At 35.3% G+C, this 25,612-nt stretch overlaps 1 protein-coding gene across 1 annotated transcript; it reads right to left on the bottom strand.

The window, feature by feature from the left end:
* Positions 1–20,334: 20,334 nt before the first annotated feature.
* LOC112783217 (eukaryotic translation initiation factor 3 subunit F) lies at positions 20,335–24,509 on the bottom strand. Its single transcript, XM_025826033.3, has 6 exons — positions 24,118–24,509; positions 22,699–22,778; positions 22,088–22,317; positions 21,059–21,180; positions 20,867–20,980; positions 20,335–20,676 (listed from the first exon to the last, which is right to left on the bottom strand). The coding sequence occupies exons 1-6, from the start codon at positions 24,346–24,348 to the stop codon at positions 20,587–20,589; spliced, it is 867 nt and encodes a 288-aa protein (XP_025681818.1). The 5' UTR covers positions 24,349–24,509; the 3' UTR covers positions 20,335–20,586.
* Positions 24,510–25,612: the final 1,103 nt, after the last annotated feature.

The following is a 25,612-nucleotide window of genomic DNA, read 5'->3' as shown; positions in this document are numbered from 1 at the left end:
CCAACAAAACAATTCCACATACCAAAACTCCAACCAAAGATCATACCAAGCCACACAAAACACTTACCCCCAATCATCATATCATGGCCAAGATAATCAACATACCCAACCTAATCCGAACCAACAATTTCAAGATCAATTAAACCGAATAGAAGGAATTATGGCAACCATGAGTCAAGACATCATTGAACTGAAGAGCTTCAGGGATGATGTGAGAACTACCTTAAGAAACCATGGTAAAAAACTCAAAAGGATGGAATCTCAAGTAGGAGAGCTATCTCAACAGGCACCCAAATCAACTGCAGTGTTCCCTAGTGACACAGAAAAGAATCCTAAAGGGGAACAAAAGAGAGTAAGATGGGAAGAGTGCAAAGCCATCACCATAATGAAGGAAGTCTCAGAAGAAGAAGGAATCAGGCCCTCAGAGCAGGAACCAGAAATCTTGAAGGAAGGTGTGGAAGAAGTTAAGCAAGAAGGTGGAACTGAGCAAGCCAAGGAACTACAAAAAGGCATGATGGAAATATACCAACCAAAAGCACCATTTCCTGAGAGGTTAGGAGGAGGTGAAAAAAGGAAAACCTACTCAAGGTTTCTAGAGACATTTAACTCTCTTCATGTCAATATTCCCTTTCTTGAGATTCTTCATCAAATGCCCACACACATCAAGTATTTAAAGGAATTGTTAAGCAAAAAAAGAGTTTTGAAGGGAGGACAAACAGTAACAATGAACAAAGAATGCAGTGCTCTCATCAAGAAGGACACACTCTCTAAGAAAACGGACCCAGGAAGTTTTCATATCCCTTGCATCATAGGAGAAACAAAAATTGACAGAGGATTCTGTGATCTAGGAGCTAGCATAAATGTGATGCCTCTAACTCTTATGAAGAGGCTACAACTGAATGAGGTGAGATCCACTGATGTAATCATATAACTGGCTGACAAAACTCAGAAGCAAGCTGAAGGGGTAGTTGAAAATGTGCTGGTGAAAGTGGGGGATTATTATTTCCCCACAGACTTTGTCATTGTGGACATGGAGGAAAGCTACTTACACCCTATCATTCTGGGCAGACCATTTCTAGCCACTACTAGAGCACTCATAGATGTAGAACAAGGAGAGCTAATTCTGAGAATACATGATGAACAGCTCACTTTCAAAGTCTTCAAACCTGCATCTGAGCCTGAACCAGAACCTGAAAAGCCTAAAGATGATAGTAGCCATCCGTGTTTGGAGGAAAGTAATCCAGCAGCTGAGACTCTAAAACAGTCATTGGAAGGCAAACAAGAGTTGCAAGAGTTAGAGCCACAAGAATCAGTGGAAACAGATCAGAAGGATCCTCCTGACATAAAGGTCAATGAAGAAATCCTCAAGAGAAAGGGAAGAGTGATAGGGAGATTGCCAAGAGGATGGAGAAACAAGAAAATTCCCACTGAAGGTTTTTCTCCGGGAGATAACGTGATATCAAGTCATTATCTGCCAATCCCACCTGGCCTCAAAACCATTCCTTCCCAGCTCCCTCAAGTGTTCACAATCAGGAAAGTTCTTTCTATGGAACATTTAGAGGTCATGAATGAATCAAGTGGGGACGTTTTCATAGTGAGAGGAGAGGACGTCAAGCACTACAATCCACCCTAACAAGGGACAACCGTCAAGCTAGTGACGTTAAAGAAGCGCTTCATGGGAGGCAACCCATGTTTTTAGTATCCTTAATCTTTAGTGTTTTGTTTTACATCTAATAAAGCATGGTTTCTTATGCATGAACGTGAATCCTCAGGACAACTATTGATTAAGTGCACTAAACCTTGCATGTAAATTACGATGGGTCTCTAAGTTTGGTGTGCTTGATGGCACTCCCAAATCTTACTCGAATTGAATTCCATCTTTCATTCAAGGTGCACAACCAAACATTAAGTTTGGTGTTCTTTTTGAACACAGTTTATGAAAAGCAAGAAGTTCCTCTGGATTTCAAAATTCATGACAAGTATACCATTCACATGTTTTAATACTTTGGTTTCAATTACTTAGGTTAGTCACTTTGTTTAGAATCAAAGAGCCAAGGTGACTATGATTTATTAGAATTATGCACACTCATTAAGGACAACCAATATGGATTTCATGTCATCAGGAGACTTAACCAAACACTAAGTTTGGTGTCCAAATAATAAGTGTGCATACATGTAGAAGTCACGGCTATAAGCTCATAAAGACAAGCATTGATTTACATGTGCAAATACTATTCATAATTCACATGGACCGAAAAATGATAGCAAATTTGTTTGTTTGTGCAGGTACAAAAGAAAAGACAAAAATGGAGGAAAAAGACAAAGGGAGGTACGTGCTTGGTCAAAAAGAAAATTCACAAATCTTTGAAACTAACACATGGGAAAAGGAAGTTTTGCAAGAAAAGAAAGCTACATGTACAACCTAATGCATCCAGAATACTTCCAAGAAAATGAAAAGCCAATCGTCCTTATCTACAATTCATATATTTACCATCAAGCCACCCTTCACAAACCACCCTAGCCGTTCATTTTTCACTCTTGGGCACTATAAAGAACCACTTGGGGAACGAGTCCCACACCACCAATTCTCCTTCATACACATTTTCCTTCATCACAGCATAACTATCTCTTGCCGAAAACAACCTCACCACACCTCCAACAACACTTCTTGCTTCACCTTGTCAACTTTAGCTTGTCACTTACCAAAACTAAAAAAAAAACCAATGGCAGCTTCATCTAGCCACAAAAGAAGAAAAGACAAGCAGCCAATGGAGGAAAACAGGGAATTCGATGCATGGAGATACAGATCAGTGTTCCATGAGATTCAAGCCGAATGGATGAGACCTAAAACGGTACTAGCTGAGGTTCCCTTTGACCTTGAAAAGGATGAGTTCCCAGGTGTTTGGGAAAAGATCAAAAAGAGGAAGTGGGAGCTCCTAACTAAGCCAATCACTAGAATCAACATCAACTTGGTGAAAGAGTTTTATGCAAATGCAGTAAGGGAGGATCAAACCAAGAACCCCACATACAAAAGCTATGTGAGAGGGGTGGAAGTTGACTTCAGTCCTAAAGCAATCATGAAAACTCTTGGCCTGAAAAACATACATTTCAGCCAAGCAAGTTATGAAGAAAGGATGATAGGAGAACCTGACTATACAACTATTGCTGAAGACCTTTGTGCCATCAGAGCTGAATGGGTGAGAAAAACAAGAGGGGCTCCAAGAGTCTTGAGAAGGGGAGACCTAACACCTGAAGCTAAAGGGTGGTATGCAATAGTTAGGAGATCCATCCTACCCACTGCAAACTCTTCAGAAATAGTCCCTAAAAGAGCCATCTTGCTACATTGCATTATGGTTGGAGGAGAGATCAAAGTTCATAAACTCATTGCTGAACAGATACAAGAGTTTAGTGAGAAAAGTGACCCTGAATCCTGGCTCCACTTCCCTAGCACTATCATTAGACTATGCATCGATGCCCAAGTACCACTTGAGGATGAAAGACCTAATTGGCTATATCCTGGACTGGCCATAACTGCGCACAGAATGACTCTTGGCCCAACTCCTCCAAGACATACAAGAAGAAGAAATGAAGAAGGGCAACAAGTGGAAGCCGAGCAAGAAGCAGAACAAGAAAGACAGGAAGGAGAAGATAGAGAAGAAGAGCAAGAAGAGCGAGCAACTCCTGAAAGAAGACAACGAATTCCCAGAGACCCCATGGATATGAGCAGAATGCAGGAAATCATGGAAGGAATGTCTCAACAATACATGAGGTCTCAGGAGAGACAAGAGGACTTTCATCTAAAAATGATGGATATGCAAAGGAACTTTGAATCAAGATTCTTCGATCTGCAAAGGGAACAAAATTTACACTTACAGGAATCCTTCAGCCACATATGCCAACACCAAGATACCAATGTCTTGGCAATCAAGGAAGCCACCACTTTACAGAATGCAAGATACTCAGTCCAAGCTGATTACAACATCAGTTCGCAAATCAAGCTTAACTACATAGGGGAACATCTACACAAGATGGACCCAGCATTCCCAGCTTATGATGAGTATTTCAAAGGGAGGAAAGAAGGAGAAATAAACAAGGCAATGATCCTTGAAAAAGGAGTGGAAGAAACGATGAAAAAAGCTGGATTCTGGAAAAAGCTCATAAGAAAAGACAAGGGAGGCACAAGTGGTCAAAAAGAGGCAGGAAGCAAGAAGAAGCAGGATCCCAAGAATTAAGAAGAACCAAGCAATAAATAAGAGGTGGTCTCGTTCCTTAATAATCAAATGATAATTGGTGAATTGTCTTTATGAACGTGTTTTCATCATAAGTCATTTAAGTGTTATGTGGAGTTTTTTTTATGAGTCGTTTTTTTTAGTATGTGTGTTTGTTAATTGCTTTGAATAAAGTGAATGCCTAGATGTTTGGATATAACTTCACCTTCTTAAACAAGTGCGTGCCATGCTTGTTCTGTTTCCAAAAATAAAAGAAAAGTTTGAACAAAAGTAACTTGGCTAAATTAGTGACAAATCAAGTAGAATTAAGTGGTGGTATGCATGCTTGATTGTTTAGTCAGATCACTAAAATTAGAGTGTAGAATTATCATTTTTTTTTTATGTAGAAAGTGAACATTGTCTATGGATCTTGATGAATAAATGTCTTTGGCCATGAAAAAGAAAGAAAAAGAAAAAGAAAAAGCCACGGAAAAAGGCAACCAAAAAGCAAAAAAATTGAGAAAATAAGCTAGGTACCAATGGTTTGAACTTCTGAGACAAATGCCTGTGGTGTTTATGTATTAAGGATATGCTTGGATGAATAGGTTCTGAGGAGTGTTTCAACACTTGGTAACTTGGGTTAACTAACCCGGGATTATCAACCAAAAGTCCATTATCAAGAGCAACCTAAATACAAAACATTTAGTCACACAAAGAGGTGCTGGGCACCAATGTCTCAAGAAGAAATGTGAACTAAAATGCCTAAGGTGGATATGTGTAGTGCACTGATAAGAAAAAGAAAATGCCAAAGGCTTGTGCAACACATGACACTAAGCAAACAAGGAGCAAAAGAAGCTCTAAGAAAAAGAAAAGAAAAACAAAGAAGAGAAAAGTGCCAAAGACATCAGAATAACAAGAGGCCATAGCAATTTTTGATGGATGCAATGAAAAAGTGATAATCCTACCTGATAAGTATGAAAAAGTGATGCTGCAACTTTCTGCATAAAACCCTTCTGATGAACTTCAAATGCTTGCTAATATAGCCAATGTAATTGCTTTCTGTTTCATACTTTCTTCTCAAATAACTCAGGACTTGCTTAGGGACAAGCAAGTATTAAGTTTGGTGTTGTGATGCCAAGGCATCATAGGCTAGTTTCACTAGCATTTTTCTGTTAGTTTTAGTTGTTTTATGCATTTTCTCGAGCTTAAAGTAACCAAAAATGGTTAAATGAAGAACAAAGTAATGAACCATCCAAACAATATGATTTTGATGCAAATTCCATGAGTTTTAGTTATATTACTTAAATGCTATGAATGAAAGATTTCTCATGAAATTTTGCAAGACTTTGATGCAATTGTTTGGATGATTTCAGGGAAGAAGAGGCTAAGCAAGGAAGCAACAAAATCAATAAAGGAAGCTTGAATATCACATGTGGAGTTTAAGTTCCAGTTTAAGCCTAAACTGGAGCTTAAACGCCAAAATCATGAAGGATAAGAAATGCTGGGATTGAAGTTTAACCTCCAGTTTGACCTCAAACTGGAGGTTAAACGCCAGAATGAAAAGCCTCACTTAAGGAGCATTCCACGTTTAACCTCCAGTTTGACCTCAAACTGGAGGTTAAACGCCAGAATGAGTATGCCACCCAGGGAGGAGTTCCACGTTTAACCTCCAGTTTGACCTCAAACTGGAGGTTAAACGCCAGAACCAGGAAGAGTACCAGGGAGCCATTCCACGTTTAAGCTCCAGTTTGACTCAAACTGGAGCTTAAACGTGTTCGATAGCTTTTCTACTCCAGGGTTGCTCTCTCCATCTCCACGTTTAACCTCCAGTTTGACCTCAAACTGGAGGTTAAACGTGTTCGACACCTCCAGGGCCACCATTCCAAGCTTCCACGTTTAACCTCCAGTTTGACCTCAAACTGGAGGTTAAACGTGTTCGACCTCCAGTATGCCTCCACCCTTTTCCACGTTTAACCTCCAGTTTGACCTCAAACTGGAGGTTAAACGTGTTCGACCTCCAGGGCTGCCTTTCCTATCTCCACGTTTAAGCTTCAGTTTAACCTTAAACTGAAGCTTAAACGTGTTCGACTACATGACTCTCCAGGGCTACCTTCTTCCATTTCCACGTTTAAGCTTCAGTTTAACCTTAACTGAAGCTTAAACGTGCTTCTACAAAAGGCCTCACTGGAAGTGTCTGGCGTTTAAGCTGCAGTTTAAGCTTAAACTACAACTTAAACGCCACTCTTGGAAAAGGTTTCTGGGCCAAAAATATTGAGATTTAAGTTAGTCTTTGAGCACAAATATTAACTTAAACTTACTTTGGTATGAAACCCAATTGAATATCATGGTTTATGGGATTGGGCCTGAAGGATTGATGAGTTTGAAATCTCAATTTATTGAGTCATGTGTCATTATTTGATTATCACTAAATTGGCTCAATAAATGTTACAGGATTTGGATCAACAACCTCATCAAGGTTATGGATCATAAACCCAAGGCAAAAGGAAAGCAAGGAGAGGCCTCAAAGCCCAAGAAGCACAACTGAAGCTCAATATAGAAAGTGTATAAATAGGATAGAAGTTAAGTTAGAGGGATTTTTACTTTCACTTTTAGCTAGTTTTCCTTTTCTTTGTAATTGAATTCAGAGCTATGATTCACTAAACCCCCTTTCATTGGGTTAGGGAGCTCTATTGTAATTCAATGAATCAATAATAGTTTATCTTCTTCTTCAATCTTTTCTCTTGAATTTTGTTAGAAAGCTTCTCGATCTAATTCCATTGAGTAGTTGTCTTGGGAAAGAAACTACTCATACTTGGAATCCTTCGGAGCCTTGGGAAAGGAATGGAGGATTCATGCTAGAGAAGCTTTCTCACAGTGGATTGGATTGGGGTTTGGATGGATATTGTGACATGTAATCCTACCAAATTGTGGTTCATGAAATTGTGTGGTATAATCAGTGATCAAGCATCATCTCTTCTTATGAACATTTAAACCAAGGGATTGGGAATTTGTTTGTTTTTAGAGAGCATTGGTGAGCCAAGGAATTGGGATCCAATCATATAAGATTGCCAAGCAAAATTCAATGAATGCATTGGTTGAAGAAGAGATTTACATGTTTTGATTCGGAGATTTCAATATCTCCTAAACCCAATGAATTCCCCATTTCTGATTTCCACTTTCTCTTTACATTCTGCAATTCAATTCTTGCAATCATCCCCATTCCCTTGTAATTTCAGCAATTTACATTCTGCTCTTTAATTCATGCAATTTAAGATTCAGCCATTTAATTTTCTTGTCATTTACTTTTCCCGCCAATTTTACATTCCGCAATTCTCATCTCAAATCTTGATTCCGCTCAACTAGAACACACTTCTAATCCGAATTGCTCACTCAACCAATCCTTGTGGGATTCGACCTCACTCTATTGTGAGTTTTTACTTGACAACGATAACCGGTGCACTTGCCGGAAGGAATTTTGCCGATCGTGCAATTTCCTAAATCGTAGCATAACACGTTTATGCGCATCAGTAGGGTATGATGATTTCAAATTAGGATTGCATCATGGAATGGGAGAATCAATTGAGGGAGGAACCATTTACGTATGAGAAACACTCATGACAACTACCTTCCCCATGCTACAACGAGCCAAACCCTCCCCAATGTGCATACCAAACCCAAAGATATGAGCAGTACCCCCTACACAACCCTCAACCACCAAACCTTCAAGCACCACGCCATCCACCGCCATGGAATCAAAATGTTTATACACTTTGCCACCAACCACATGAACCACCACCTCCTTACACACCACCTTAATACACTCACCCACATAACACACTTTTCAACCATACAATCTTTCTCCAAACTATTAAACCTTCTTTTTCACCAAAATATAAAGTTTTTCAACCCTTGCCCCAAGAACAACAAGACCTTTAAGCATTCTTCCAAGAGCAAGAAGGGTTCCGAATGAAGCAAGGAGAATTCATGGCTACCATAGCCGAAGCGGTGAACCGCTTAGCCCTACTACGCTCAAGCAATCAAGACATCCTCCTTGAAAAATGTAGAGGATCAACTAAGGAGTATAGTGAGGAGGAGCACATGGAGCCTAAAATAGAAGAAGAGGAGCTAAGGATTGGGTCACAAGAGGAGGAAGGTGAGATGAGTGCACCAAAAGAAGTAAATGGAGAGTTGAGGGAATTTGATCAAGAAGTGGATTCCATCATCCATAATTTTTTGTCCACATTGGTCAATTCCCCCAATGATCTTGAGGAATCCTTCTCCTTTGAGTTTGAGAGAGATATTGAAGTAGACTTCCCACAATCTCCTAAGTATAGATTGAATGATAGTAGAGAGAACTTGGTGGAGGTTGGTGAGGAAGAGCTAGAAAAGAGTGGTGAGGAAGAGGTAGTCACTCAAGAAGTGAAGGCATTCATGCAAGAGTCCAATTGAATTACTCCAATCCAAGAGCAAATTGAGTGGGTATCAATATCCTCAATAAACTTTATAGGCCCACATCAATTTGCTTTCTTGGAAATGGATCATCAATTTAAGATCCTTCTTGGAGCGTTGAATGTTGAAGGAGTGGATGTTGGTTGCCAAAGGAATTCAAGGCATAAGTGGTGCAAGGCTCAATTAGGAGGATTCCAAGGTTTATTTGGGTGCTTCAAGAAAAATTTGGGCAGTTGTTCATCCAACTGCAAGAATAAGAATCAACAAGAGGATGATCGAGAAACTAGAATTTGGGATCCCGACGGATTTTTAAAGAGCAAACATGGGTGGCGACTCAAGGATGAGTGGAAGCATAAGCCACCATGACACAAGCTTCACTCAAAAAGTCCAACTTAAGGACTTTAAACCAAAGTGCTAGGTGGGAGACACCCCACCATGGTAATATCCTTCCAACCTTTCTCTTCTTTTAGTTTTTGCTTATTGAAATTTGTCTCTTTGGTTAGCTTAGTTTGATTGAATTCTAGGCTTAATTTAGTTGTATTTTGGTGTTTAGTAGGTAATCTTAGTGGAATAATATGTTTTTGGGTTTTAAAATGTTTTGGGGCTTGAAAAAACTATTTCGGAAGTCATGTTAGTGCCTTAGAGGCATTAAAAATTTTGCAGAAACAAGGCAGTGTGTGTACGCACACACCTGTGCCCACGCATACTTTTCCCAGATTTTGACTTCTGTGCGTATGCACAGAGGTGTGTGTACGCACACTCACCAGCACCCCTTCTGTTAGGAGCATTTGCACAAGCTTGTGCGCGCGGACCCCCAAATTTTTTGGCTTTGTGCGTACGCACACATGATCCTTTTGCACTGTTGAAAAAAAAAGTCTTATGTGCGTGCACACAGCCTTGTGTGCACGCACACCCTGTAACACCATTCTTGTTGGGAGCACTCGCACACCCTTGTGCGTCTGCATCCCCTACTTTCTCACCTTTTGTGCGTACTCGATCTGGGCAGCAATTTGAAACAGAACCCAGTCGTGCCAGAACCCATCCTCATCCCTTTTTTCTTCTTTGTTCTGCCACAACCCTACCCCAACCCAGACCCTACTCCCGGTGACACCACCACCGCTCCACCTTTTTCCCCTTCTTCCTTCTCTTCTCTTTTCTTTTTTCTTCTTCTTCTCCTCTCTTTTACTCTTCTTTGTTTTGTTTACTTGCTTGCTTAATTTTCATTTTCCTTATTTAACTTTGGTAATCTGGCTTATGTTTTACGTAATTAGTTGTTGATGATTGCAAGTATTCAATTTTTTATTTGTGGGTTGTTGATGCTTGAATTTTTGCTTGAATTTGATGAATATATGCATCGCATACCATGTGTTCGATATAATGCATGAATGAACTTTTGGTTTAATGCATGTGTTGTAGCTACCATATGTGTTCAACTATATCCTTGAGTGCCATTTGATTCAAGAATTGTGCACTTTTGAATGTTTATGGTGATATTTAGAGTTGAAATTCAATAATGTTCTTATTTCTTGCCTTAAGTTGTTAGCACCAAATTGGTTTTAAAATTTAAATTTTACCACTTGTTTGGTGCAATGTTGATAAGTACATATTGAATTTAGTGAATTGAATTGAATTGCTTGTTCATCGTGGTTTTTAAATCAATATAATCACATAACAAGGTATTTGTTTCTTGTTAATGCTTTGCATTTGTTTGAGTTTACTTGACTAGGTTCTTATCAAGACTTGCCATTTTTTGTAACAAGCACCTTGTATATGTGATTATTTCATTATTCTTGAGGATGAATAAGTAAATTTCTTTTCATCATTGAATTGGTTATTGATTGTTGTGCTATTTCATATTAATCTTGTGCTTTCACTTGCACAATTTCAATATCTAATATTTCCTAAATTCAATTCACTCTTGTTATAATTGCCTAAGCTTGCTTGAGTCTAACTGATGATTATTCATTGTGTACAACTTAGGCCATTTAATTGAGGAACTTATGCTTACTTTTTGATTGTGTGGATGCCGTTTCAACCGGCCGCTGTGTGTATTCTAACCGCGCGCATAATTGGAATACGCACATGGCCTATTTTCATCATACCACATCACTATGCAAAATTTCTCAATTAAATGCTTGTTTATTTTCTTTTAGCTCCAAGTATACAATGTATTTGCTCCCTCCTTTACATTTTTGGGCCACTTGTCCTATGATTCTTAATTATACTCTATTCATTCATTTTGAGGATGAGTCGTAAAGGCAAGGAGCCGGTAGATGAGGAAGACACTGAGAATGGAGATGCCAAGAATGCATTGGACTTGGCAAATTCTATGCAACCCAAGCCCCCGCATCCGCCAGCTGAAGGTGAAGTACTCTAGAGCCATTCTCCCCGGATTGTGTTCATGCAGGGAGGACCGTGCAAAGCTTAAGCGTGGGGGAGGATTTGCGAGTTTGGGGCGTAAATTTTCTTTTCCGAACACTTTGTACTTTACTTTTGTTTTCTTTTAATTATGTTTCTTGTAGATATTTGTTAGTATTTTTTACTATTGCATCTCTACTTTAGTTAATATATATATTGCATTCGCATTTTTGCATGGTATATATTTTATAGATAGAAGCTGTGATTGAATGATGTGAATAGTATAGCACCTAGTTCAATGTTATCCTAATTGTTCATAATGGTTTTTGGATATTGAAAATTAGGAATAGAACTAGAAACTTTTTTATAAAATTGCATCTATCACATCGTACATACATATAGAAAATAATTTTGGTAAAAAACAACAAAAATTTTCAAGAATTTTGCTTTTAGGGCATTCTATTGAATTGCTTTGGAAAATCCTTTTTTAAACTTGCTTGAATGCTTTTTGTGGAACTTAGAAGAGAGATAGAACAAACAACCTTGTGAGCTGTTGAGCCTATAATGTGTGGTTGCATATTCTAACCACTATTTTTGTTCATTGTGTACTATACTCCTTCTATGATTGTGATCTTAGTATTTCTTGACTCTTGTTGTCCTATAGTTGATATTTGAATGCATTTAGCATGACTGAGGCTATTTTTTGAATTAAACTCACTCACACATATAGCCGAACTCTTATATCTACCTTTGTGAGCCACTTTTGAGCTTTTTAATCTCCTTTGTTCTAATTGTAACCACATCAAAATCTTAAGCGTAAAACCATGGAATAACCTTGAATTGCACCTTTGATTAGCTTAGGTTGAGGTGTGTGTGTCATTTAAGTGTGAGAGAAATTTTGGAAAGTATTGGTAGAGAAAAATTTTATTTTAGATATTCATTGAAAATTTTGGAAAATGGGTGCACATTCATGTATCAATTTTCTTTAACCATATGCATTTGTCATAGAAAAAGAAATAAAAAAGAAAAAAATGAATTGAAAAAATAATAAGATGGGACAAAAGTTATCCCAAAGAAAAAGAAAAAAATGAATAAGAAATGCATATGTGGATTTGGATGAAAAAGATACATGAATGTGTATAAAAAGAGAGGAATGGGAAGTGATAAATCCATATTTTATGATATATTTTGTGCATAGTTTGAGTGATTTATTCAATCCTTCACCCACTTATTCATATTAATTGCATGGTTTTACTTTCCCTTCCTTATTATATGATGTATGTGAAAAATATGTTTCCTATGCTTTAAAATTAATTATTTTAATTACCTTTATTTCCATTCGATGCCGTGATTAGTGTGTTGAGTAGTTTCAGATCTTCTAAGGCAGGAATGACTTAAAGGATGGAAAGGAAACATACAAAAATGGAAGAAAAGCACAAAATAGAGTTTTTGAAGAAACTGGCAGCCACGCGATTGCATGGGCGACGCGGCCGCATGCCAGCGCGAAAAGGCATTGACGCGGCCGCATGACTGACGAGACCGCGCACCTTAAGCAGAGCACATATGACGTGGTCGCATGACTGACGCGACCACGTGACAAGAAAAAAACTCCGAATGACGCGACTGCGTGACCCACGCGGACGCGTGACAGAGGTCACGCACCAGAAATTGCAGAAAACGCTCATAGCGAATTCCAGAAGGCATAGACCAGAGGTTATGAAGTGGAGGAATGCATCCATTCAAGGAGAGTCTCCACTTTAGTTAGTTTTCATGATTTAGATTTAGTTTAGAGAGAGGTTCTCTCCTCTCTCTTCTCTCTTTAGGATTAGGATTTAGAATTAGAATTTTATTCGCTTTTCAGGATTATCTCTTTATCAGGTTCAATATTCCTTTTTATTATTTTCCCAATTTTATTTATGAATTCTTCTATGTTACAGATTACTCTTTGAATTAATGTTATCTAAGGTATTTCAGTTTAATATTGCTTTCTTTTATTTACATTATTGTTATTCCCATCTGAAGACATTTTTATTCCAGTAGATTTACTTTTCTCCTTTCGGTCTTGGTTAAGAAATCAGTAACTCAGGAGTTATCAAACTCAAACATGATTGATAATTGTTATCTTTGTTAATTAAATTGAACTTCAATAATCCCAATCTTTTCTTAGGAAATAAATAGGATTCGAAGATCAAACCAATTAATCCCTTGACCTTCCTTTATCTTAGTAAAGGTTAACAAAGTGGAATTAAGATTCAATTTTCATCATCATTGATAAGGATAACTAGGATAGGACCTCCAATTTCTCATACCTTGCCAAAATTTTATTTACAATCATTTATTTATTTTACTTGCCATTTAAATTGCTTGTTCTTCATTTACTTTATTTGCTAATTAAACTATTCACTCCTCATTCTCAAAACCCCAATTTACAATCTCCATAACCAATAATAAGAACATACTTCCTTGCAGTTCCTTGAGAAGACGACTTGAGGTTTAAATACTTCGGTTATCAATTTTAAAGGGGTTTGTTACTTGTGACAACTAAAAACATTTGTATGAAAGGACTTTTGAAGGTTTAGAAACTATACTTGCAACGAGGATTTATCCGCAAATTTCTAGACCACGCAAAAGTTCTCTCATCAGGAAGTTAGGTTGCATTTTTGTGATTTGGTTGATATAGGTTGAGTGAGATACTTGAGCTAATCAAGGATATAATCTTTTATTCCACTTAGCCATATTTATCCCACCTTAACCCTAACCCCATTACAACCCGATAAAGTCCTTATGATAATTGTATTCATGCATCACATGTTTGTTGATTGTTAGATGAAAAGCAAATCCTTGAAAGCATGATTAGAGGAGACTTGAGTGATTAAACCCTAGACACCAAGCGTTGAGAGTCTATACACACCTAGTGAGGGTTCGATTACTCAATTCTATGTCTCCACCTCTCTTATAATGTATTCTTGCAAGTTGCTTCATTTTGATGAGTTGAATCAATTCTTTAGTTTGTGATTGCATTGAATTACTTCCTTGCTTAGCCCTATATGTTCATATACTTGCTTGGAAATTTGTTGGTTTGTTTTCACCAAATCAATAGGACACTATAGTATAGATAGATATAGATAGTATATAGTATATTTGCATGCATATAGATAGTTGCATTCAATAATTTGTTATCCTTTGATCATTCTCCTTGTTTGTGTTTAGCATGAGGACATGCTATTGTTTAAGTGTGGAGAAATTCATGAGTCCATATTTAACGATAAATTTTGGCTTGAATTAGATGGATTTTATCATATAAACTCACACTTAATCACCAAAATAGCATACTATTGTGATTTCTCCCTAATTTGGACATAAATGTGAAAACATGTGTTTTGTGCTTAAATTGAGCATTTTAATTCCACTTTTATTCCATTCGATGTCGTGATATATTTTGTAAGTGATTTCAGGTCCATTAGGGAAGAATGGCTTGGTAGAAGTGGAAGAAAGCATGTAAGAAGGGAGAACACATTAAGAAAAAAAAGAAGAAGCACACAGTCAAGTGTGCGGGCACACAAATGCAGCAATCAGCAAGTGTGCGTACGCACAGGTGCAAAAACTAACAAGTGTACGTATGTATAGGTACCAGCGCATGACTTCATTAATGAGGCACGTGGCTCGTGATTTGGGGGCCTTTTGGCCCAGTTTTGAATGTGCTAAAGCTGAAATTGAGTGCTATATGAAGGGGACTTCATTCCTTATCAAGGCATTAGGTTAGATTAGAAAGCATTATTAGGAGTAGGAGTAGTGTAGTGTAGAATTGCTCTCTTAGGGTTTTTCTTAGTTTTCATTGTAGCATTTTATAGTTAAGTTTTGATCTTGGATTTTGCTCACCTTCATTGTAAGTACTCTTTAATTTCCTCTTTAATTTCACTACTCTTGCTATTTTGTTTTATGGTTCAAGTTATTTTGTTAATATATGCAATTTTAGTTTCTTGAATCTTTTGCCTATGAATTTAATGTTTTATGCTTTATATATGCTTGGTTGAATGGTTATTGTTGATTTTGTGAATAGTTTGGTTATAGTTTTTATTTTCCTTTGCAATGGTTATAGTTTTTATTTTCCTTTGCAATTTCTTATGTTTTGGTTTTATGTCCACCAAGTGTTTGTGAAAATGCCACTTAGTAATTTTGAGTAACTTTTCACACCTTTGCTTGGGAAATGAGTTCCTGGGATACTAGAGTCATAATGTCTGATATTTAGTGGTAATTCTTAGGTAGTTAGTTGACTCTTGTTTCCATTGATGCTAGCTTTTTACTAAGAAATTAGTAAGTTAGCTAGGACTTATGGATTAAGGTCAATTATGCTTGCTTGACTTACTCCTCGATGTTAGGGGTTGACGAAGCGAGATTGACTCATTATAGTTGCCATAGTTGTAGTTATGACGATGATAGGATTCCTTAATTCTCATTCCCAAGTCAAAACTCTTTATGCATTTATAGCATTTTCACTAGTTTTGACCTTATTTCCCTTTCAGTTGCATTAATATCCTTTTTGATCATTTCTTAGTTCTTTTATTTCTTACTTCTTTTAATTTTCCGTTTTATACTTGAAAACCTCCTTTTCCTCACAACCAAAAGAGAGACACCCTAATTGCATTCCTAGGGAGAACGACCCGAGGTTAAATTACTCTCAGTTAAATGTAAAAGATGTTTAGCCAGATTATTAATTAATAATTTAATAATTTTTTTTATATATAAAAATCAGTTCTGTTTTAAATTATTATCAAGTTATATAATAATATTGTATTTTTTTGGTAACTCACAATATAAAAACAAATAGGGTTAAGATTGAGATATTTTCAACCCGTAAATAAGATAGAGTTGAATTTATATAAAAATCTCAATCGATCAATCTGCAGGTAGATTTAAAGTTAAATCCAAATCCTACTGTATACCCTATCTATTGCCACCCCTAGAATAGATGTTGAAAATAGTTAGTGAAAATTAAAAATATAAAATCTCAATCAATTGAGCTATTTTTTACTTTTTAAATAAAATTACTAATTATTATTTTATAAAATCTTTGGGGTTATGGCCCCATCCTTCTATCCCCTGACACTAAATAACAAAATTTGATTTTTAAAAAAAATTGATTTCATTGTCATAATTTTTCAGAAACTAAAATGGTATGTGGTATATTTAATTATAAATTATAATTATATTAAAAATATTATGTACACAATAAAAATTAATTATTATATATTTATATATAAATATATATTATTTAATTTATTTTTAATATATATTATATATTTTAATATATATTCTTTTTGAGAGACTGAATAATTAATTTTTAATATACACTTAACATAATTCAATCGTGCATTACCAAATTTATAGTAGTGGAGTCTCTTCTTGAAGTCCAAGGGCTATAAATAGGTTTGGGGTTGGGGTGATAAACCAGCTCCCCTCTTCCTCCGTGTCAACCGTGTCTTTTATACTTTCTTGTCTCCACCACCACCTTTTGTCTTCTCTTTTCTAAGAACCTTAACCCATATTCGAATTAGCCAATTACCATTAATCGGCACTTGCCATCATCACGGTCAGAAATTACATATTTTTCTTACACAATTCCTTCTTAGTGTTGTAAAATAAAGCTATACCTTAAAATAGCGAAAGGTACTTTTAAATTACAATTTTCCACTAGTGACGACAGATGCAAATAATACAATAAGATAATGATTATGATGTGGATATGCTTGTGAGTTAGGCAGACAGCAGAGGAGCAAAATATTCTCTTTCCGACAAAAAGGAGTGTGAGTGAATAAGTGAGTGGGTTAGAAAAGCATATTGTCACACTTCGTATGAATGTTAGCATAGTTTGTGAATGCTGCTTGGTTTTTTTTATTAATCATTTCTATCTGAAGTTTAAGCTGGAATAGAGAAATATGAATAATTTTATATAATATAACGTGTAAAATAAGTGGCTATTTCCACAAAGATAACATTATACGAAAATAATACTGCAAACCTATAGATAATTCAAATGTATGTATTCAGTTAAATATATCAAATTATTTAACTATTTATAATATTATTTTTATATAAAAATATTTTCATAAAAGTAACCACATTATTATTTCTAAAATTTGACTTTTACATTATGTTCAGTACGGAGTAAAATGAAGTAAAAATAATTATATCAAATTCTAAAATTTTTTATCATAAAAATATTGTTTAATAAAAATTCCCTGTCGTCAATCTTATGAGCTTTTTTTTTTATCTATTTTAAATTCTCATTCGATTACGGTATTTTTTTTTTTTGATATTTTATTTCTATTTTTTGCATCTCCTTTGCTTTCATGTTACTTTCTTTTTCGCAACAATATAATAGAATAGATATTGATGTGAATATTATATAGTTTATGATGCAGAATTTTTTCAATTCATCTTATTGGTCACACCTGTATTCTAATGGCCTATAAAACAACGTAGAATTGAACCACCATTTTTTTATAGAATTTTTTCTCTATTATCATTAAAATACAATAGATGAATAGTCATTCGAAGAAAATTCCACCTATAGGTCAAATGGAATCCTATATATAAATCTATTAAAAGAATGAAAAATATTTTTTGGATAAAAGATGTAAAATATATCTTGGACATTTTAAAAATTCTAAATTAAAATAAAAGTATTTTGCAAAAATTAAAAATCCATTAGGTTTTTTTCTTTTTTTTTATGACAATTATTTTATATTTAGTAGTTTTAATATTAGTGAAAGATATCTAAGGTTGAAATCTTCAGTTATCAAGTTATCAATAAAAATTATCCATGATTGAAATCTTCATTTTTCACTAATTTGTTAAAACTAACTAAATTATCAAGCACTAAAGGAGCAATGTTATATTTAGGGATAAGTATGGTTTTGGTTCCAAAGGTTTTTAGTCAGAATCGAAATTGTTCCTTGTCTAATTTTCGATTTAGAATTATCTTTAACGTTTTTTTCGTATTAAAATCGTCCTTTTTATTTTTTTTGGACAAAAATACCCTCACTACTACCAACACAATTACATCCTCCTTCACTACCACCACCAACACCAACACCACCGCCATAACCTCCACCAACAGCACCACCACCACCACCACCACCACCACCAACACCACCACCAACGCCGCCGCCGTCCCCCTCCCCCTTTCCCCTTCCCCATCCCCCTCCCTGCTTCCCCCTTCCCCCCACCCCGCGTCCCCACCCGTCCCCTCCCCCTCCCCGTTCCCTTCCCCCACCCCCACCATCCACCTCCACCTCCACCTCCACACAGAGAAGCTGAAACAGAAAATCAACAAATTCAAGCACAAATTTAACACAAACAGAAACAGAAAACAACAAATCAACAAATCAGCAACAATAATATTTCACAACAAATTTCACAAAAAATCCAGAAATTTCACAAAAAATCCAATTCACAGAATTCACAGAAGAAGAAGAAGAAGAAGAAGCGGCGAGCGGCGGTGCGGCGGTGGGTCGGCGGTAAGAAGAAGAAGAAACGGGCGACGGTGCGACGGCGGACGGCGGTACGGCGGTGGGGTCGGCGGTAAGAAGAAGAAGAAGAAGCGGTGGGCGGCGGGCGGCGGGCGGCGGCATGGCGTCCCCCTTCTCTCCACCCTCCACCCTCCCCGCCTTTCTCGCCCCCCTCCCCCCCTCTTTCTTTCTCTCCCCCACCCACCCCGCTTCTTGCTATCCCCCTTTCTTTCTTTTTTTTTTATTTTATATTTATTTTATTTTAAAATTTTATTTTTTTATTAAAATAGGGGTAGTTTAGAAATTAAATTAAAAATTTTATTTAAAAGGACGATTTTAATACGAAAAAAAATGTTAAGAATGATTCTAAATCGAAAATTAGATAAGAAACGGTTTCAATTCTGGCTGAAAATTTTTAGGACCAAAACCATACTTAACCCTTGTATGTATAGACCAATCCGAGTGCTGATTACTTAGTAATTAGTCCTACAAAAACCCGGAAGGGGAACACATGCCCTCAGTCCAATGTATGCATTTTAACCGACCAAATAATTGTGAGAAGGGCGTGCAGTTTCGATTAAAAATTCTAACAACGGATTCTATATAATCTTCATATTGCTGTGAATGACATTGACACCCAGCTACAGTTGTTTCTATTAACCTTGTTTTATATTTATTTTTTTAGTTAGATGCAGCCAGATTTTACTCGTTCTTGTTTCAATGGAATTTTGAAGACACCGGCAATGATCATGGAGAGAAATTATCCAATGTTGATTCGAAACCACTGTTTCACTAAAACGAAATGATATAATCATTCCAAACATAGGATTGACTTCTCTGCTCCTAGTTGCTAGGCAGTAGCTTAAATAGTTAAATGGAAGAAAGGAAATAAAATTGATGAATGCTATAGTGTCTAAAAAATAGTATCTATTTACTAAAAAAGGTTAAAAATTAATATTTAATTTAAAAGATATAAAAATAAATTATTTTTAAAAATTTAAAATTTACTACAAAAAAATAAGTTAGGCAAAAATTAGACAATTAATAGGTATCATAAAATTGGCCAATAAAATTACATACGGGGAACAAATGGAATGATTACAATCACTTCGTTTTAATAGTTGTTTTTTCTTCAAAAACGTTTGACAAAAATCTGCATCCTTTTTCCATTTATTTAAACGGAGTTACTGACAAGTCCAAAAAAAATAACGGAGTTACTAAGCTTTTGTTCATTATTACTTTATTAGTAGCCACAATAAATATCATGTTCAGCAGACCTTGTTGAAACCCAAGTGTAGAACATGTTCACCATTTTACACTAACAACTTTCTTTAGATATGGTTCAATATAATTACCAAAAAATAAAAGCTCTTGCACATGCGTGTTACACTCTTTTTTTAAGTATACAAAAGTCAAGAGTTTGCCGAAAGATAAACATAGGAAATTTTCGTAAATTGAAAATTAACCTTTTTCTTGTACCTTTCCAGCATTCCGAAAAGGTAGATACAAGGTTATCAATTGAGGCCAAAAGATAAAAGGATCCATATATAATATTAACAAACCTAAAACATGGTCAAAAGATTAGATTTTTCTTTCGCACGTAACACAATAACGCATGGCTTCTGTTCCCATGAGCAACAGATGCCTCAGTTTTTGAGGTATTTTTATAATCTTTTTATGTAGTGCCCAAAGCAGAATTAAGACATGCTGAGAAATGTCCATACTGCCACTAATACATCATAATTGAAAATTTAAGAGCTTAAAAGAACGTTGAACAAGATTAATTCAGGCACTAAACAAAACACAGCTCGCAAAGGAAAGTATATCGCTCATTTTCTTTCAAGTATAACAGATTACATGACATTTCATAAGTGAAGGCTACACTATGGCCTTTGACAAAATAAATGAAACCTAACCAAAAGTATATTATAAAATTCTGATATCCGAGTTAACTAGAAAATAACAACGGCGGAAAAAATAACAACGGCGGAAAAAATAACAACAACGGGAACCTTTTCAGGGGAAAAATAAAGAGCTTGTTGATTCGAAAAACGTAAAAATCACAGAATTTGAGCAGCCGTGTTCAATTTTTCGGCCAAGCTAAGCTGTGTCCTTGTGATGCTAGATAAATATAGCAAGAGCAAGTGATCCTGAAATGGGCAAAACATCATTATAAGCTCAATAATAAACTAGGAATGGAAAGCAGAGAAGGCATGCTCATAAACAAGTAAATAACCCCAAAAAATAACCACGATATCTTTTATTTTACAATTGGTATATAAAACTATAAAACCCGCAATTGGAAATCAGTGGCCATAAAAAAGTAGGTCATAATCATACCTGCAAGCTGTCATTAATAAGCTTATCAAAAGCATCTGGGGGTAATTTGGGAAGGGAGCCTACAGCATCTGATATATATCGCCCAATTTTATTGTCTGGAGCAACACGCCCTTCCTGAGATGAAAAAAGGGTTAACACAGTCTCATAAGAAAAGGTGAGTGATTAGAGAAACTGAGAGCAAATCCATGTTACCACAACGTCATCAACATATCTGTACATGTCATCGATCAAGTCTAGTAGATGTTGCATTGACATTTCCATCCCTTCTAAATCAGAGGGAATTTTGTCAACGTTGGTTGACTTCAGAGTATCAACTGCCATTAACATGGAATAATCATGCAATTAGCTTCAACCAATCGATGTTACATTTAGCTGCATAAGCTTACACACTACTTAACTATAATGTTATCGCAAGAAAAAAAGCAAATGATAAGCTGAAAAAGATATTCACAAGGCATTGTATAGCAGAAGTAAGAATCAGAATGACCTCGCACTAATGTAAGAGCATTCTATACTATAAAAATATAATACGGAACAGCTTATCTATATGTGAATCTCAAACAATTCTTTCAAAACAGAGTATGGAAACACTACATTTTGTGGAATCTCTTCATACATGAGTACAGATAGAAAACAGTATGTGGGATTTTTTTTATTTTGGCAAAACTCAAAGCAATATATCTATTAAATAATTTCAAAATATTCATAGCCACTTAGGGTCCGTTTGGGAAACTTCAAAAGCTACTTTTTTTAGCTTTTGACTTATAAAAAGTTATATTAATAGTGTTTGGTACAGTTTTTTAGATAAACTTTTAACTTTTCAAAAAGTTATTTAAGAGCTTTTGAATAAGTTAAAAAATATGACTTCTATTTTCAAAAGCTATTTTATCACTCCTATTTAATGCACAACTTTAAAACAAGGACTTCTATAATAACTTTCCAAACACAAAATAACTTATTTAAAAGTTGTTATTAATAAAAGTCCTTATATTTTAAGCTCCTTTTTTCAAAAGAACTTATTTAAGAAGTTTAGCCAAACTAGTTTTCTTCAAAATACAACTTAGAGAAATAGTGGCTATTGATTATGTAACAAGGAAATTTGAAGCACTAACTGTCTACAGATGTATCAAGTATCCATGAAAGAAAACACATAAATCTTTGGAAATTAAAAATTCATCGAAGGAGAAAAAATGCATGAGCTTTACAACAGTCCATACTTACATCCAACTCGCTCAGCCTCAACCATACGAAGATCCAATGGAATTTCTTGAAACTGTGCAGCAATTTGGCGGTCTCCGAGAGATAAATTGTTTGAAACATATGCCTTTATGGTACCCTCTCCATTTGTGAATCCAGTATCAACAGTCAAATGTATGGGATTGGGTACTTCTCTAGAATAAAATTCATGGATCAATGCACTACCACCAGTAACTCCAAGACCAGTTGAATACCTGTATGGATCAACCAAACACATAAAAGGGCAGGGAAGAAAAACAGAAGAGAAACATTTAAACACAAACAAACATCATTGCAATTAATTAGCGAAGATCCCTTGGATAAATCATTTGCTTTATAAATTCACTAAGACGTGATAGCACCGTATTCATCAAATAGAAGTTTCCAGTAAACACATTTTTCAGATAACTTCTTGCATAACACTGTACAAAAATTGACAAACACTCGGCCCTGCAAAAACCAAAAGACAAGAAACTTTTTTCACCTAGGCCCTAAGAGTTTCAGAGCATTATTGGTGAACACCTCAACAATAAGACTATTGCATAGCACTTCAGCAACAAGTTTAAGACAATCCATATTAAAGTAAATTTTCTTACCATCCGACTATGACTTCCTTTGGATTCACTTTTTGGTGGGATATTAACATGTTGTGGTGATACTCAATATCCAGGGCAACCTGAAAGGAAAAGAAAAAAAATTATAATATCTATTTGAGAGTAAATGTTTAAATAGTCACCAGAAGAGGAAATCAAAAGGTCAAAAGTAGATTTCTTGTTTACAACTATTTCCCCTGATTCCATATGATAATGGCAACTACCCGTGCACCAAATATCTGTGCTCCCACATTTTCTTGAAAACCAAATTTATGAACACTTTTGTTTATTTGGTAAAAGAAATTAGAACTCATACTTTTGATATGTGGAGGCCCAATGGAGCAGATGTGAGCACTGAAAACAATCACATCTGTAACGATGGACTCAATTAATTTTCCAGACTTGTAACGGTATCATCAATAATGCATTGAAGAGGATACCTGACTAATGTCTGGAGAACAAATTTATAATCATGCACTTCAAGCTTCCTTTCTAAATTCTATATAATTCAGTGATACTAATAGCTTTGGGAAAAAATTATTAGCCCTATCAACAAGAAGTTAAAAGAACTGCCTTCAAAAGGAAAAACAGAAGTAGAGAATGCCATCATCACCTAATAGAACCTAGTCGGAGGGAAAACTCGGGAAATGCAATTATAGGATACAATAGAAGTAAACTAAGAAAACATTCAATAACAAGATTAGCCGAAACTCTTATCTACTGATGTTTGTTACCATAACTTCCTCAGTTTCAGCAAAAAAAATCCACCATATTAGCCTAAAAGTCTATTAGACAGACATCTGACTTTCTTTGGAAAAAGTTCGGGTACTACCTTCCCTTTCCCTTCCAGGATGTCTCAATAATGGGGCCTACCTATAAGATAAAAGAAGATTGGGGCCGCACTCGAGGCTTAAACCGGTCAGGTTGACCCTCATACCACATGAAACCTCTCTCACCAGTGTTGATTGTTCAAAAAAAAATGTATCAACATCATCATAATCATAACGAACTATAAGTTTAATATTTCACCAATATGAAGCCACATCGAGTGCGAGGCACATACATACACTGCTACAGGCTACGATCTATGATTATGAAGAAACAATTGATAACAAGAATGAAGTAATAAACCACACAACAAATACCCAGCAACATTACCTACCATATTGTTCAGCACAAGCATGAAATACAATGGAGCAAATTATACTCTTTTTCAAATAAATCAAACCATATACTGAAATAATAAATCGAATAAACATGAAAAAGAACTGAATATAAACCTATAAATAAAAATCCAATCGCTTGATTCATATCCAGATTTAGAACAACTGATCTCCAATCACATGTGCGGCTAACAAATTTCCATTCACAACAGTTCCCGAAATAAAAAAATAAAGTGGTGATTTGGATGGGTGAAGGGACCTGATCGACGGACTCATTATGAGGAACGGCGTAGGAGTTGCGAATATCGACGGTGCCATCGGGGAGGACGGAGCCGAGTAGGGTTCCAATGACGCGCTCAGCTTGGTCGGGGCGCCGAACGTAGCAATCGCAGATGTTGAACACAACCAGAGGATGCACCCTCGCAGACAAGCTCGTCGAAGAAGAGGACGAAGAAGAAAACTGCAAGACTGTGCGATCGCTCGCCGCCATGTTCGTAGCTCCAATATGATTGATTCGCTACTCGATACTCACTGCTCAGCTGCAACAAACGAGTTACGACGGGGACAAACACATTGCTATTTGTTAGGGTTTTAGGAATGGGCTTGGATTGGGCCTTCGGCTAATTTATAATACGGTGTTCGTTTTTCAAAAAAACAATAAATGTAAAATATGATTATTTTTTCTAAAATAATAACGCATAATTAAGTGTCCGTATAAAACAGTGTTTAGTTATTTAAGGGTAATTTTATCAACTTAAACTGTTTTAGATAATATTTATAAAAAACTATTTATTATTTTTTTTATCTTATCTTATCTTACTATTTTAGATGTAAATAGTTTGTTTATTATAGTACTATATCTTTTTTCATAAGTTTCGTATTGTTTTCTTTTTATTTAAGAAATACTAGTGAATCAATATTTTATCTTTTGCATCTTATATAATTTTTAAAAAGTAGTTGTCTTTTTCTTGTTATTATTTTCTGGAAGACAAAAAAAATATATTCTTAAATTAAGATATATCGAATGTGTAAGAATTTTATGGTTAAAATAATGATAAATTCAATTTAGATAAGGAGATCACGTAAATAAATTCGGTAATGTTAAAAAGAAAAAAATTAAAATTTGTCTTATCTAATATTTATTAATTATTGATAATAATTAATAAATATTAAATAAAAATAATAATTAATAAAATAAAATAAATTTTAATTATTTTTAATTAATTTTTTGGTTATTAAAATTCAAAATTTGAACCATTTTAATAAAAAATTATATTCTTAAACTGCATATTATACCAACTCCCCCTTTCCAACCCAAAAAAAAAAGGGGAGAGGGGGGTTTCTTAAAGAATTGATAATTAAAAGTAGTAACTAGGAGTGAGTACAGGTAGCGGGTATTTGATTATCTGTTCGAATTCGAACTAATTAAATTGATTTTGGAATCAACGGTTAATTGGGTCCAATTCGAACCAAACCAATAGCCTTTGTTAGTGATTGGTTCGGATATCGATTTTGGGGTGCGGAATCCGAACCAACCCGTGAATTCGATCATATATTAATTAAATAAAAAAGTAAAAATATGTATATGGCTTTTAGTGAGATTATTCACTATTAATATGTTTGAATTTTAATGAGTTTAGTTTTTAATGTATTTGGTGTTTAACATGTTTAGATTATTTATATTAATGTTATATGTTTATTGTACTTGTTGAATCTTTAAGATAAAAATTTGGTTTTTTTTATGAATTTCAAAG

Source organism: Arachis hypogaea, chromosome 20, assembly GCF_003086295.3.
Source record: "Arachis hypogaea cultivar Tifrunner chromosome 20, arahy.Tifrunner.gnm2.J5K5, whole genome shotgun sequence".
Classification (NCBI taxonomy): Eukaryota; Viridiplantae; Streptophyta; class Magnoliopsida; order Fabales; family Fabaceae; genus Arachis; species Arachis hypogaea.
The sequence above is the reverse complement of the archived record's forward strand: the minus strand, read 5'-3'. Positions and strand labels throughout refer to the sequence as shown.

Excerpts from the sequence above, each read along its gene's own strand:
- LOC112783217 (XM_025826033.3), bottom strand. The coding sequence starts at position 24,348 with ATGGCGGCGAGCGATCGCACAGTCTTGCAGTTTTCTTCTTCGTCCTCT. Across the intron at positions 22,779-24,117 it reads ATAATGAGTCCGTCGATCAG|GTTGCCCTGGATATTGAGTA; the intron begins GTCCCTTCACCC and ends TTTTCCTTTCAG. Across the intron at positions 20,677-20,866 it reads TTATTAATGACAGCTTGCAG|GATCACTTGCTCTTGCTATA; the intron begins GTATGATTATGA and ends TGCCCATTTCAG.